General features: G+C 44.4%; 1 protein-coding gene across 1 annotated transcript in view; it reads right to left on the reverse strand.

The window, feature by feature from the left end:
• LOC143300328 (serine/threonine-protein phosphatase 4 regulatory subunit 1-like) overlaps positions 1-14,567 on the reverse strand; it is a 56,250-nt gene that overhangs the window by 7,818 nt on the left and 33,865 nt on the right. The window contains exons 14-18 of the mRNA XM_076613929.1: positions 12,335-12,417; positions 10,079-10,264; positions 7,523-7,684; positions 3,388-3,488; positions 989-1,109 (exon numbers count right to left, since the gene is read on the reverse strand). Coding sequence (XP_076470044.1) covers positions 989-1,109; positions 3,388-3,488; positions 7,523-7,684; positions 10,079-10,264; positions 12,335-12,417 — 653 coding nt within the window. The remainder of the gene's footprint in view (positions 1-988; positions 1,110-3,387; positions 3,489-7,522; positions 7,685-10,078; positions 10,265-12,334; positions 12,418-14,567) is intronic.

Consider the following 14,567-nt stretch of genomic DNA (forward strand, 5'->3'; position numbering starts at 1 on the left):
AGGGGTATAGAGGAGAGAGAGAGAGAGGAGAGGGATACAGAGAGAGGAGAGGGATACAGAGAGAGGAGAGGGATATATATATATAGAGAGAGAGAGGAGAGGGGTATAGAGGAGAGAGAGGAGAGGGATATAGAGGAGAGAGAGAGGACAGGGAGGAGCAAGACACAGAGGAGAGAGTGAGGAGAGGGAGACTGAGGAGAAAGGAGAAAGAGAGAAACAAGAGAGAGAGCAGGGAAAACAGTAACAGGGACAGAGAGATAGACAGACAGATAGAAAGATAGATAGATAGACACACAGATAGAAGGCAAACAAAGAGGCAGACAGTGAGACAGTGAGGAGGGGAGGGAGGGAGAGAGAGAGAGAGAGAGAGAGCAGGTTAACAGAGAGACAGACAACAGAGGAACAGAGACGGAGAAAGACAGGGAGGAAGGGAGGGAGGGAGAGAGATTCAAGATTCAAGATAATTCATTCATATAGGCCAAGGCCCCTAATGAAGGGGTATGTGAACAGACTACAATGAAAAACAAAGAAAAACCAAAACAAATAAACAATTCACGTAATACAACATACATAGAAAACACGATATAAGTTCCAAATGAAAAGTAGCCTGGCAACGAAAATGTTTTCATGACGTAATAGTTTCTCAGACTTTGAAAGCTTTATATAAATACAAAGCAAGGTTTCTAACAATTTCACAGGAGGTTGAAGACATTAACAAGTTCAATTTAAACATATTTGGTTGTCTATAATATTTGAGCTTAATAAATGATTCTCGAATCGAATATTCCTCAAAGCTGGACAACAAAGGACAAAGTGCATTTCATTTTCTGTCAAATCTTTGCATAATGGACAAAATCAAATCAGTGTTATTGCATGTTCTGTATCTATAATGGAGGGAGAGAGAGAAAAAGAGAGCAGGAAAGACAGACCGAGACAAACAGAGAGAAAGAGGAGAGACCAAACTTGCCAGCCACGCAGCATGACTCACCACAGTGACGGCAGCCCCTCGAACCTCAGCCACAGCGTCCTGACACAGCCGGCTGCCCAGGGGAACGACACAGCACCGCAGAGAGGTGGCGTCACACAGGTCACACAGTGACACCAGCTGTCTGTCAACACGCAACGACGTCACACGTCATTCATCTGTCATCACAGTGCAACGACGTCACACGTCAATCACCTGTCATCACAGTGCAACGACGTCACACGTCATTCACCTGTTATCACTGTGCAACAACGTCACACACATCATTCACCTGTCATCACAGAGCAACGACGTCACACGTCATTCACCTGTTATCACTGTGCAACGACGTCACACATCATTCACCTGTCATCCCAGTGCAACGACGTCACACGTCATTCACCTGTCATCACAGTGCAACGACGTCACACGTCAATCACCTGTTATCACTGTGCGACGAAGTCACACATAATTCAACTGTCACCACAGTGCAACGATGTCACACACGTCATTCATCTGTCATCCCAGTGCAACGACGTCACACGTCATTCACCTGTCATCACAGTGAACGACGTCACACACATCATTCACCTGTCATCACAGTGCAACGACGTCACACATCATTCACCTGTCATCACAGTGTAACGACGTCACACATCATTCACCTGTCATCACAGTGCAACGACATCACGCATCATTAACCTGTCATCACAGTGCAACGATGTCAGACATCATTAACATGTCATCACAGTGCAACGATGTCACACATCATTTACCTGTCATCACAGTGCAACGACGTCACGCATCATTAACCTGTCATCACAGTGCAACGATGTCACACATCATTTACCTGTCATCACAGTGCAACGTCGTCACACATCATTCACCTGTCGTCACAACGACGTCACACATCATTCACCTGTCATCACAGTGCAACGACGCACACATCATTCACCTGTCATCACAGTGCAACGATGTCACGCATCATTCACCTGTCATCACAGTGCAACAACGTCACACATCATTCACCTGTCATCAGCGACGTCACACACCATTCACCTGTTACAGTTGGATAGGGTCCTCTGACCAGACTGGTTCAGTCTTGACGTTCTTTTCAAAGTCCTTTATTCAAAACGGGGAGCATGATGGAGTACAAGGATAGGAAACGGAAAGTGAAGGGTTAACTCACTCAGTACGGCCAGTCCTCTCTTCTCATCTACACAGACCCCTCGGATGTCCAGTGGGTGTCTGAATGACCCAACCTTTAGCTTCCGTCGTCAGAATTGTGGTATTCTTTGTCAACATTCACGTCTTCAGTATAAGAGCGTTCCGCTTGCAATATTTTGATGATGGTAACTTATCCAAGGAAAGGTAGGAGAACTCGGTAAAAACATATCAAGATGCAGCACATTCATCCTACATGAAGAATATTTTGCATGTGAAAGAAAAGTGCAAATCATTCCAAAGGCTCACAGGGACATGAACATGCACACACACACGCACATTCACACACACACACACATTCACACACTCTCTCTCTCTCCTCTAAGCTGGGAAAAGATAATAATTTCACTCTGTTACATACCTGTCATCACAGTGCAACAACATCACATCATTCAACAGTCAGTGAAATGATAAAACTCTTACAGTTGGACCAACAGCAAAATGAGCAATGACCTGTACCATCAATGGTTTCTCCACTGCAAAGGGAATTCATTAACTCTCTCCATACGAACGGCGAAAGAGACAACGTTAACAGCATTTCACCCCAATTACCATCATCAAAATATTGCAAGCGGAAGGCTCTTATACTGAAGACGTGAATGTTGACAAAGAATACCACAATTCTGACGACGGAAGCTAAAGGTTGGGTTATTCAGACACCCACTGGACATCCGAGGGGTCTGTGTAGAGGAGAAGAGAGGACTGGCCGTACTGGGTGAGTTAACAGCTTAGTGTTTAGTGAAGGACTTTGACTCTCAAAGAAGGAGGCAAGATTGTGCTGGGTGTCAGTGCCGAGTCCATGGGGGCTAGTTGGCCTGTGGGGACCATCACAACGCCAATTGTCCCAAAGCCCTCTTGGCTGAGATTGTGGGGATGTAACTTGGGCAAGACACTCTCCACTATAATCAAATTCTAGTCCAGTTAGTCGGGACAGCAGTTGCCTCCTCTGCTGTTCTGATGGTCATAATAATAAAGTGAGTTTAGTTTGTGCTTTTACATGCTTGCGAGGAAATTTTATGAGGAAACAACAGACTCACTTTAGTTTCTGTTTTTATGTGGTTGCAAGGAAATTTTCCAGATTTCAAGAGGACAAAAATAAAGTCTTGACTTGAGTATGCGCTTTTACGTGCTTGCTAGGAGATTTCCCCCTGATTTCCTGACGCCAAAAACCAAGCCTGACGTGTCAGGTGTGTACTCACTGTGCCAGCTCCAGTCTGAAGCGCCACGCCCGGGGACTGTCCACCCACAGACATCCCTCCAGGGACATCAGCTGTTCCCTCCTGTCAGCCGCACACAGCACCTGGCGACACCACACCACCCTCACCTTGTGATGTACTGTTTTACCTACACCCTCACCTTGTGATGTACTGTTTTACCTACACCCTCACCTTGTGATGTACTGTTTTACCTACACCCTCACCTTGTGATGTACTCTGTTTTACCTACACCCTCACCTTGTGATGTACTGTTTTACCTACACCCTCACCTTGTGATGTACTGTTTTACCTACACCCTCACATTGTGATGTACAGTTTTACCTACACCCTCACATTGTGATGTACTCTGTTTTACCTACACCCTCACCTTGTGATGTATACTGTTTTACCTACACCCTCACCTTGTGATGTATACTGTTTTACCTACACCCTCACCTTGTGATGTACACTGTTTTACCTACACCCTCACCTTGTGATGTACCCTGTTTTACCTACACCCTCACCTTGTGATGTACCCTGTTTTACCTACACCCTCACCTTGTGATGTACACTGTTTTACCTACACCCTCACCTTGTGATGTACACTGTTTTACCTACACCCTCACCTTGTGGTGTATACTGTTTTACCTACACCCTCACCTTGTGATGTATACTGTTTTACCTACACCCTCACCTTGTGATGTATACTGTTACCTACACCCTCACCTTGTGATGTACCCTGTTTTACCTACACCCTCACCTTGTGATGTACCCTGTTTTACCTACACCCTCACCTTGTGATGTACACTGTTTTACCTACACCCTCACCTTGTGATGTACACTGTTTTACCTACACCCTCACCTTGTGATGTAATGTTTTACCTACACCCTCACCTTGTGATGTATACTGTTTTACCTACACCCTCACCTTGTGATGTACTGTTTTTACCTACACCCTCACCTTGTGATGTACTGTTTTACCTACACCCTCACATTGTGATGTACACTGTTTTACCTACACCCTCACCTTGTGATGTACCCTGTTTTACCTACACCCTCACCTTGTGATGTATACTGTTTTACCTACACCCTCACCTTGTGATGTACTGTTTTACCTACACCCTCACCTTGTGATGTATACTGTTTTACCTACACCCTCACATTGTGATGTACACTGTTTTACCTACACCCTCACCTTGTGATGTACACTGTTTTACCTACACCCTCACCTTGTGATGTACCCTGTTTTACCTACACCCTCACCTTGTGATGTACACTGTTTTACCTACACCCTCACCTTGTGATGTACTGTTTTACCTACACCCTCACCTTGTCATGTACACTGTTTTACCTACACCCTCACCTTGTGATGTACACTGTTTTACCTACACCCTCACCTTGTGATGTATACTGTTTTACCTACACCCTCACCTTGTGATGTACTGTTTTACCTACACCCTCACCTTGTGATGTACTCTGTTTTACCTACACCCTCACCTTGTGATGTATACTGTTTTACCTACACCCTCACCTTGTGATGTACTGTTTTACCTACACCCTCACCTTGTGATGTACTGTTTTACCTACACCCTCACCTTGTGATGTACTGTTTTACCTACACCCTCACCTTGTGATGTATACTGTTTTACCTACACCCTCACCTTGTGATGTACTGTTTTACCTACACCCTCACCTTGTGATGTACTCTGTTTTACCTACACCCTCACATTGTGATGTACACTGTTTTACCTACACCCTCACCTTGTGATGTACACTGTTTTACCTACACCCTCACCTTGTGATGTACTGTTTTACCTACACCCTCACCTTGTGATGTACTGTTTTACCTACACCCTCACATTGTGATGTACTGTTTTACCTACACCCTCACCTTGTGATGTACTCTGTTTTACCTACACCCTCACCTTGTGATGTACTCTGTTTTACCTACACCCTCACCTTGTGATGTACTGTTTTACCTACACCCTCACCTTGTGATCTACTGTTTTACCTACACCCTCACCTTGTGATGTACTGTTTTACCTACATCCTCACCTTGTGATGTACAGTTTTACCTACACCCTCACCTTGTGATGTATACTGTTTTACCTACACCCTCACCTTGTGATGTATACTGTTACCTACACCCTCACCTTGTGATGTACCCTGTTTTACCTACACCCTCACCTTGTGATGTACACTGTTTTACCTACACCCTCACCTTGTGATGTACTGTTTTACCTACACCCTCACCTTGTCATGTACACTGTTTTACCTACACCCTCACCTTGTGATGTATACTGTTTTACCTACACCCTCACCTTGTGATGCACTGTTTTACCTACACCCTCACCTTGTGATGTACTGTTTTACCTACATCCTCACCTTGTGATGTATACTGTTTTACCTACACCCTCACCTTGTGATGTATACTGTTTTACCTACACCCTCACCTTGTGATGTATACTGTTACCTACACCCTCACCTTGTGATGTACCCTGTTTTACCTACACCCTCACCTTGTGATGTACACTGTTTTACCTACACCCTCACCTTGTGATGTACTGTTTTACCTACACCCTCACCTTGTCATGTACACTGTTTTACCTACACCCTCACCTTGTGATGTACACTGTTTTACCTACACCCTCACCTTGTGATGTACTGTTTTACCTACACCCTCACCTTGTGATGTACTCTGTTTTACCTACACCCTCACCTTGTGATGTACTCTGTTTTACCTACACCCTCACCTTGTGATGTATACTGTTTTACCTACACCCTCACCTTGTGATGTACACTGTTTTACCTACACCCTCACCTTGTGATGTACACTGTTTTACCTACACCCTCACCTTGTGATGTACACTGTTTTACCTACACCCTCACCTTGTGATGTACTCTGTTTTTACCTACACCCTCACCTTGTGATGTATACTGTTTTACCTACACCCCCACCTTGTGATGTACTGTTTTACCTACACCCTCACCTTGTGATATACTCTGTTTTTACCTACACCCTCACCTTGTGATGTACTGTTTTACCTACACCCTCACCTTGTGATGTACTGTTTTACCTACACCCTCACCTTGTGATGTACTGTTTTACCTACACCCTCACCTTGTGATGCACACTATTTGTTTATTCATTGTTCTTTTTCTTCTTTTTTTTTTAATGCTGTAGAAATATAACACTTCCAATGTTAGTCCAAGTCACACACTTTTCTTCCCTGAGAGAGAGAGAGAGAGAGAGAGAGAGAGAGAGTGCGTGCGTGTGTTTGCGTGTGCGTGTGTGTGTGTTGGGGGGGGGGTGCAATCTGTGTGTGTGTGTGTGTGTGTGTGTGCACGCGCGAGCGCATGTGTGCGTGTGTGTGCGCATGCACATGCATGTCATCTGTAGATGGTACCCAGCCAGAGCTAGGACTGGGGAATGGTCAAAGCAATGCATTAGCCACAAAAGCCTGTCAATGCCCAAAGTCATATTTTAAAATGGAAGAAAATCATCTCCCCTTGTATAATCAGAATAACGCCCCATTAGAAAGGATGATTTCATTGCAGCTTAAAGATATGTATAACTTCCTAACTAAGCAAAAGAAGTTCCTATTTTAACCAAAAAAAATTACAAAAAGACTGCTAATAATCAGCGTGTCAGCATGTTACATAAAAGTGCTAAATTTTCTGAATAAGACAGAAAAATGTCACTACTTCTTGAGCCTTTCCCAGAAGTACAATGTCATAACAGAATGTGTGGAAAGAACTTAATTCACTTTTATATTAATGCTAATTCTTGTGTGTGTGTGTGTGTGTGTGTAGTCACATTTTGGTGTGTATGTAACATAGATATAATGTTTTATGTTAACAAAAGCGTTTTTGTAAAGCACCTAGAGCAGATTTCTGGATAGTGCGCTATATAAGTATCCATTATTATTATTTATTATTAATTCTAAAACAAGTTTGGTGTCAAAGTTTACCACAAACACAAATTACATATACACAAATACACATGCAAAGATAACTGAAATACAAGATTATCATACTTAAGACATGTGTTAGTACACACTATTATAATATAAATCATAAATCTGAGAGTTCATTACATCCCAAACCACATCACCACCAGGAGACAAGAGCTACTCACCTCAAGGAACTTACTCAGGTGCTGCAGGACGCCAAACCGTACCTGGTACGTGTCCTGCAGCAACGCCCTGAAGACAGGCAGCAGGTCCTGTCGGGTGATGCCCTCACCCATGATCAGCGCCATCTGGTGGAGGGACCTTGCCAGGGCCTCCCGAACTTTGATCTGGAAGGGACAGATGTCTGAGAATAAAAACTGTCAATCAAAAAATCCGTTTAATGAGTCCTCTTTTGTTTACAACCATTTCGACAGGTGCAATAGCCAAGTGGTTAAAGCGTTGGACTGTCAATCTGAGGGTCCTGGGTTCGAATCACGGTGACGGCGCCTGGTGGGTAAAAGGGTGGAGATTTTTCCGATCTCCCAGGTCAACATGTGTGCAGACCTGCCAGTGCCTGAACCCCTTCGTGTGTATACGCAAGCAGAAGATCAAATACGCACGTTAAAGATCCTGTAATCCATGTCAGCGTTCAGTGGGTTATGGAAACAAGAACATACCCAGCATGCACAACCCCGAAAACTGAGTATGGCTGCCTACATGGCGGGGTAAAAACGGTCATACACGTTAAAAGCCCACTCGTGTGCATACGAGTGAATGCAGAAGTTTACAACCATTTCAATAGAAGAGCCCAGGGGGTAGATAGTTTTGAATTTTTGGAGTGGCACCTTATTTCCATAAAGAACATAACTGACCTTTTCTGCTCCCCATTGCAACCAATAAATGCAGTGTGGGTTGCTGTGCTTGTGAGCAGCAGGAGGGTGGTAACAGGTTCCAGTTTCATCACAAAGGCAGACAACAAGAATTAGATGATCAGGCAAAATAATGTTCTGAAATTAATTTGTTTCAAACTCTTTGTGCTTCCTGGATTTATTTAAATAACAAGTCAGTGTATACAAATTTCAAACAAATAATATGGACACCTCTTCATCCATCTCACTGCATCAGAAAGGAGGGAAGTTTGATATTTTGTTCCCCCAACTAATGATGTGCAGAGATATTTTCTCCCCCTCCACTAGACCATGAGTGGTGGTCTGGTTTTAGAAGTTGTCAGTTAATAACTGAATCTTGTGCAGAGATATTTTCTCCCCCTCCACTAGACCTTGAGTGGTGGTCTGGTTTTAGAAGTTGTCAGTTAATAACTGAATCTTGTGCAGAGATATTTTCTCCCCCTCCACTAGACCTTGAGTGGTGGTATGGACGCTAGTCATTCGGATGAGACGATAAACCGAGGTCCCATGCACGTAAAAGAACCCACGGCAACAAAAGGGTTGTTCCTGGCAAAATTCGGTAGAAAAATCCACTTTGAAAGGAAAAACAAATAAAACTACAGGCAGGAAAAAATACCAAAAAAAATTGGGTGGCGCTGTAGTGTAGCGACGCGCTCTCCCTGGGGAGAGCAGCCCGAATTTCACACAGAGAAATCTGACGTGATAAAAAAGAAATACAAATACAAATCACACACTTTCACACCAGTCAGTCACACATGCATGCATAACTCTTAGACTGAAAAACAAAAATGGAACAGGGAAGGGAGGATATCTCTAGGGAAGAGGTGGGTTTTAAGGCCAGACTTGAAAGAGCTGAGTGCGGAGACCTGACGAAGCACAGAGGGGGGAGCTCATTCCAAATGCAAGGTCCAGAGACAGAGAAAGAGCATTCCAAATGCAAGGTCCAGAGACAGAGAAAGAGCATTCCAAATGCAAGGTCCAGAGACAGAGAAAGAGCATTCCAAATGCAAGGTCCAGAGACAGAGAAAGAGCATTCCAAAGGCAAGGTCCAGAGACAGAGAAAGAGCATTCCAAAGGCAAGGTCCAGAGACAGAAAGAGCATTCCAAAGGCAAGGTCCAGAGACAGAGAAAGAGCATTCCAAATGCAAGGTCCAGAGACAGAGAAAGAGCAGCCACCGACAGTAAGGTGTTTGAATCAGTTCATAAATTCTAACATTTGTTTTTCGGTGATTTTTCTTCTTCTTCTGCGTTCACTCGTATGCACACGAGTGGGCTTTTACGTGTATGACCGTTTTTACCCCGCCATGTATGCAGCCATACTCCGTTTTCGGGGGTGTGCATGCTGGGTATGTTCTTGTTTCCGTAATCCACCAAACGCTGACATGGATAACAAGATCTTTAACGTGCGTATTTGATCTTCTGCTTGCATATACACACGAAAGGGGTTCAGGCACTAGCAGGTCTGCACATATGTTGACCTGGGAGATCATAGAAATCTCCACCCTTTACCCACCAGGCGCCGTCACCGTGATTCGAACCCGGGACCCTCAGACTGACAGTCCAACACTTTAACCACTCGGCTATTGCGCCCGTCTTCGGCGATTTTAATTCTTACCCATACAAATGGGTCGTCTGTAGGGAAAGTCAGGGGAGCTAACTGGCAGTACTAAGTGAGTCTTCTTCTTCTTCTTCATGCGTGGGCTGCAACTCCCACGTTCTCTCGTATGTGCACAAGTGGGCTTTTACGTGCATGACCGTTTTTACCCAGCCATACAGGCAGCCATACTCCGTTTTCGGGGGTACTAAGTGAGTCAACAACCAACGTAAACTTACCAGGGAAGACTGGGTGAGGGAGTGGTAGAGGCGCTGGATGCAGGGCCAGTTGCCAGGCCCCAGTGCGGACGCCACGGACGGCAGAGTGTAGGCGCAGAACACCGTGATGTCTGTGTCCACTGTCACCGCCTGTGATGGATCCGTCATCCCCAGGAACTGCTCCAGAAGGCAGTGCGGAACGACGTTCTGTGAAACACACAACCACAATATGGTGATATGGATACTGACGTTCTGTGAAATACACAACCACAATATGATGATATGGATACTGACATTCTGTGAAATACACAACCACAATATGATGATATGGATACTGACGTTCTGTGAAATACACAACCACAATATGATGATATGGATACTGACGTTCTGTGAAATACACAACCAAAATATGGTGATATGGATACCTATATATGTAGCACCCATCCTCAAGTCAGACCAAGCTCCACACGCTTTACAAACACTGATTCATTGGCACAACGAGCTGCCTCCTACCTGGGTAGAGCTGACAGCTTCCATTATCAACCTCATCCATTGGTGTCATTCATACAGCCAGCCAATACTCTCACATAGACATGTAACATTTTTGGTGCATAACCCCGTTTTCTGTACCTACGCCCTGCTGTGCTGGCAGTGAAGTGATGGCCTAGAGGTAACGCGTCCACCTAGGAAGCGAGAGAATCTGAACGTGCTGGTTCAAATCACGGCTTAGCTGCCGATATTTTCTCCCCCTCCACTAGATCTTGAGTGGGGGTCTTGACGCTAGTCATTCGGATGAGACGATAAACCGAGGTCCCGTGTGCAGCACACACTTAGCGCACGTAAAAGAACACATGGCAAGAAAAGGGTTGTTACTGGCAAAATTCTGTAGAAAAATCCACTTCAATAGGAAAAACAAATAAAAAACTTGCACGCAGGAAAAAAAAAAAAAAAAAAGGGTGGCGCTGTAGTGTAGCGACGCACTCTCCCTGGGAGAGAGCAGCCCGAATTTCACACAGAGAAATGTGTTGTGATAAAAAAGATATACAAATACAAATGATAAAACTTTGCCCACTGACATAGTTTGAAGTGAACCAGTCCACTGTGGTGTTTGGACTTGAACCCAAGCCCGCTACCGACAGCATCGTTAACTTATCAAAAAACATTTTGCACAGGGGAGTGTGTTTTTTCACACAGAAACTGGCGATGGAAGATTTCAGGTTTCAATTTCAGTTTCTAAAAGAGGCGGAGGTGTGTTGGAACAAATCCATAGACGCTGCACCACATCTGTCTAGGCAGATGCCTGACCGACAGCTCTGCAACAGATTATTATTGTTGTTGTATTTCTTTTGATCACAACAGATCTCTCTGTGTCAAATTCGGGCTGCTCTCCTCCCCAGGGAGAGCGCGTCGCTATACTACAGCGCCACCCATTTTTTTGTATTTTTTCCTGCATGCAGTTTTATTTGTTTTTCCTATCGAAGTGGCTTTTTCTACAAAATTTTGCCAGGAACAACCCTTTTGTTGCCGTGGGTTCTTTTACATGCGCTAAGTGCATGCTGCACACAGGACCTCGGTTTATCGTCTCATCCGAATGACTCAGCGTCCAGACCACCACTCAAGGTCTAGTGGAGGGGGAGAAAATATCAGCAGCTGAGCTGTGATTCGAACCAGCGCGCTCAGATTCTCTCGCTTCATAAGCGGACGCGTTACCTCTTGGCCATCACTCCACAAGGCCATCTGCCAGAGGACAACATTTTCGTTGCCATGGGTTCGCCAAGTGCGTCCTGCACACAGGACTGCCGGTTCTCATCTCATCTGAACGACTGGACGCTCACTTCGATTCTCCAGTCAACCCTGGAAGAGAGGGCAAGAGTGGGATTCGAACCCACACCCTCACCAACTCTCTGTACTGGCAGCTGAGCGCCTTAACCATTCTGCCACCTTCCTCCTGCTGGAAGAGTTAATGGTAAAATGAAAGACAAGATACGCTTAATAGCCAAAAAAAAGCGTAAGACGAGACACAGCGTAAACCTGACAAGATTGCGTGGACAGCCTTGGCCAAAGGAATGATTCAGCGCTTATAGCTTTTAGAGGCGTTTGATTGGCTAAGAGCAGACCGGGCAAGACAGGTCATCTTTTCACTGTTAGCCGCGCGAAATTTGGCCAAGCAGAGCAAACCGATAGGCCTAGTTTGCATCAGTTTGACATGGTACAGTAAATGACACCAAAATGAAAGACAAGGCTGACGTGCTGTGGAAACAGCCACACCTCCCTCACCTGTTGCCGTGCCAGGATGGCGTCATCTGGCTGCTGTTGGGGTGTGGGGTCCTCGTCCATGTAGCTGAGGTCACCGCACACATCTGGACACAGGCACCAACAAAGCACTGTTCTCCATGCACCTACAATTTTGAAGGTCAATATCATGACCTTTGTCTCACCTTTTGGGGGGCTCATTTTACAAATTTTGAGGGACAGTCTTAATAAATCACCACCTGTTTCAGCTTGTTGCTTTGGTGGTTGGTTGGTGGTTGGTTTGTTTGATGCATGTGACAGACTGGTGTGAAAGCGCTTTGATTTGTCTCTGCACAAGATTCAGGCCTATATAAATATTAATTATTATAATTATCATTACAGACATCACATACATACACACAAAGACTGGTTAAACTGAAATCCAATGTGAAAGTGTTTGGTTTTTTTTTAAACAATAAAAAAAACTTATTTTTTCAAAAACTGCAGTCACAACAACAACAAATGTGTATCAATGCCAGTATCATGAAATGACTGCTAGCATGATCTGTGCTGTTATATATTACTGTCACAAACATAACTTTAAAAAGAGAGAGAAAAAAAAGAAGAATACAAAACAAAAACTTGTCTAAAGAGTAAAGCACCAAGTCACATGAAACAAAACATAAAACAAAAAGGAAATTTTCTATCTAAAATTACGTTTAAATAACATACTTACCATGACCCAACTAGTGCAGACTCCGGCAGGGGTCTGACATTCCTGTCCTGTGCAAACTACTATCCGGGAGGTTATCGGTCGTAGTTCTCTCATTTTCTCCGCATAGGTGGATAGTAGTTTGCACAGGACAGGAATGTCAGACACCTGCCGGAGTCTGCACTAGTTGGGTCACGGTTAAGTATGTGTAATTAAACTGAAATTCAGCATGCTGCTATCAGGCATCAGGTAACAGACAGTAATAACCCAAACATGACTCCTCTTTTGCAACATCTCCACTGGTTCCCTGTCTCACACCGAATAAAGTACAAGATCAGCACTCTATGTTATAAATGTGTTCACAAAACTGCCCCTTCCTATCTCTGTGGCTGCCTTCACCTCTACACTCCATCTCGCTCACTACGATTGGCTTCGGATCCACTCTGTTTACGCATACCCAGATTCAAACACTCGACTGTTGGCCACCTTTCTTTCTCTGTCTCTGGACCTTGCGATTGGAATGAACTTCCTTTTTCGCTTTGTCAAGTCTCCACTCTCAGCTCTTTCAAGTCTGGCCTTAAAACCCACCTCTTCCCAAAATAGCCTCCTTGCCTGCCATTACTTGTCTTTAGTTTCCACAGTTTTAGAGTTATGCATGCGTGTGAATGACTGGTGTGAAAGCGCTCTGATTGTCTCTGCACAAGATTCAGCACTATATAAATACCATTATTATTATAATGATCAACTGAATTCTGATCTTCATTTATCCATCCACTTCAAACCCACCTCTGGTTCTGTTTCTACTGACAGAATTCCTCAGCTGAATTTTCTGTCACTGTGTCAGCTTGTCTCTGTATTTTCTTTATTTCTCTTTCTTTTTGGCCAAGTGGCCAGCTTGCCAAAAGTATTTTTCAACTGTGAACCTTGGATGCTGACTGTGCAGAAATTAGCACGTCAAACTCTTCCAGTCATCTGTCATTAAACTTGCGATTGACATCTTTCTGTGTTTTCATTCTCAGTCAAGTTTAGATGGGCCAGCATTTGCCAAGGTCGAAGGCCCTGAGGCTGAAATTTCAACGGGATCACATGTTTCGGGTAATGTCCAGCTTTAGCAACCTAAATTCCTGGAGCTAAATGCATGGTATATTTCATGTCTATTGCAATGCAGGCATGAAGTATAACATAAAGAAACAATGATTTGACCATTGTCATCCACTCTGAATAGGCTTTTAGCAGTCCCACCACAATGCACTGAGAGCAGGAGGACATTTCTCACTTCTTTCCACAGGGGACCTGTTATCTAATTAACTACTGATTGGGGGGCACCCTAGACGTAAAGGTGTCCAAGGTGTCTGCTGCTATAGCTGTTTCAGGCAGGTTGTTCCAGTCATGTATCGTTCTGGGGAAGAAGGAATATTGTCTGTATTGGGTTTTACACCGGATCTGGTTGAGCTGGCGAGAATGTTTCCTTCTTTGTCTGAGTGGGGCTGGCACGATGCAGCTTTTGTCGACGATCGCCTCTTCGTCCATTATTTTCCGTAGCATGGCAAGCCTAGCTACCTTCCG

The sequence above is a fragment of the Babylonia areolata genome, chromosome 26 (assembly GCF_041734735.1).
Source record: "Babylonia areolata isolate BAREFJ2019XMU chromosome 26, ASM4173473v1, whole genome shotgun sequence".
NCBI lineage: Eukaryota > Metazoa > Mollusca > Gastropoda > Neogastropoda > Buccinidae > Babylonia > Babylonia areolata.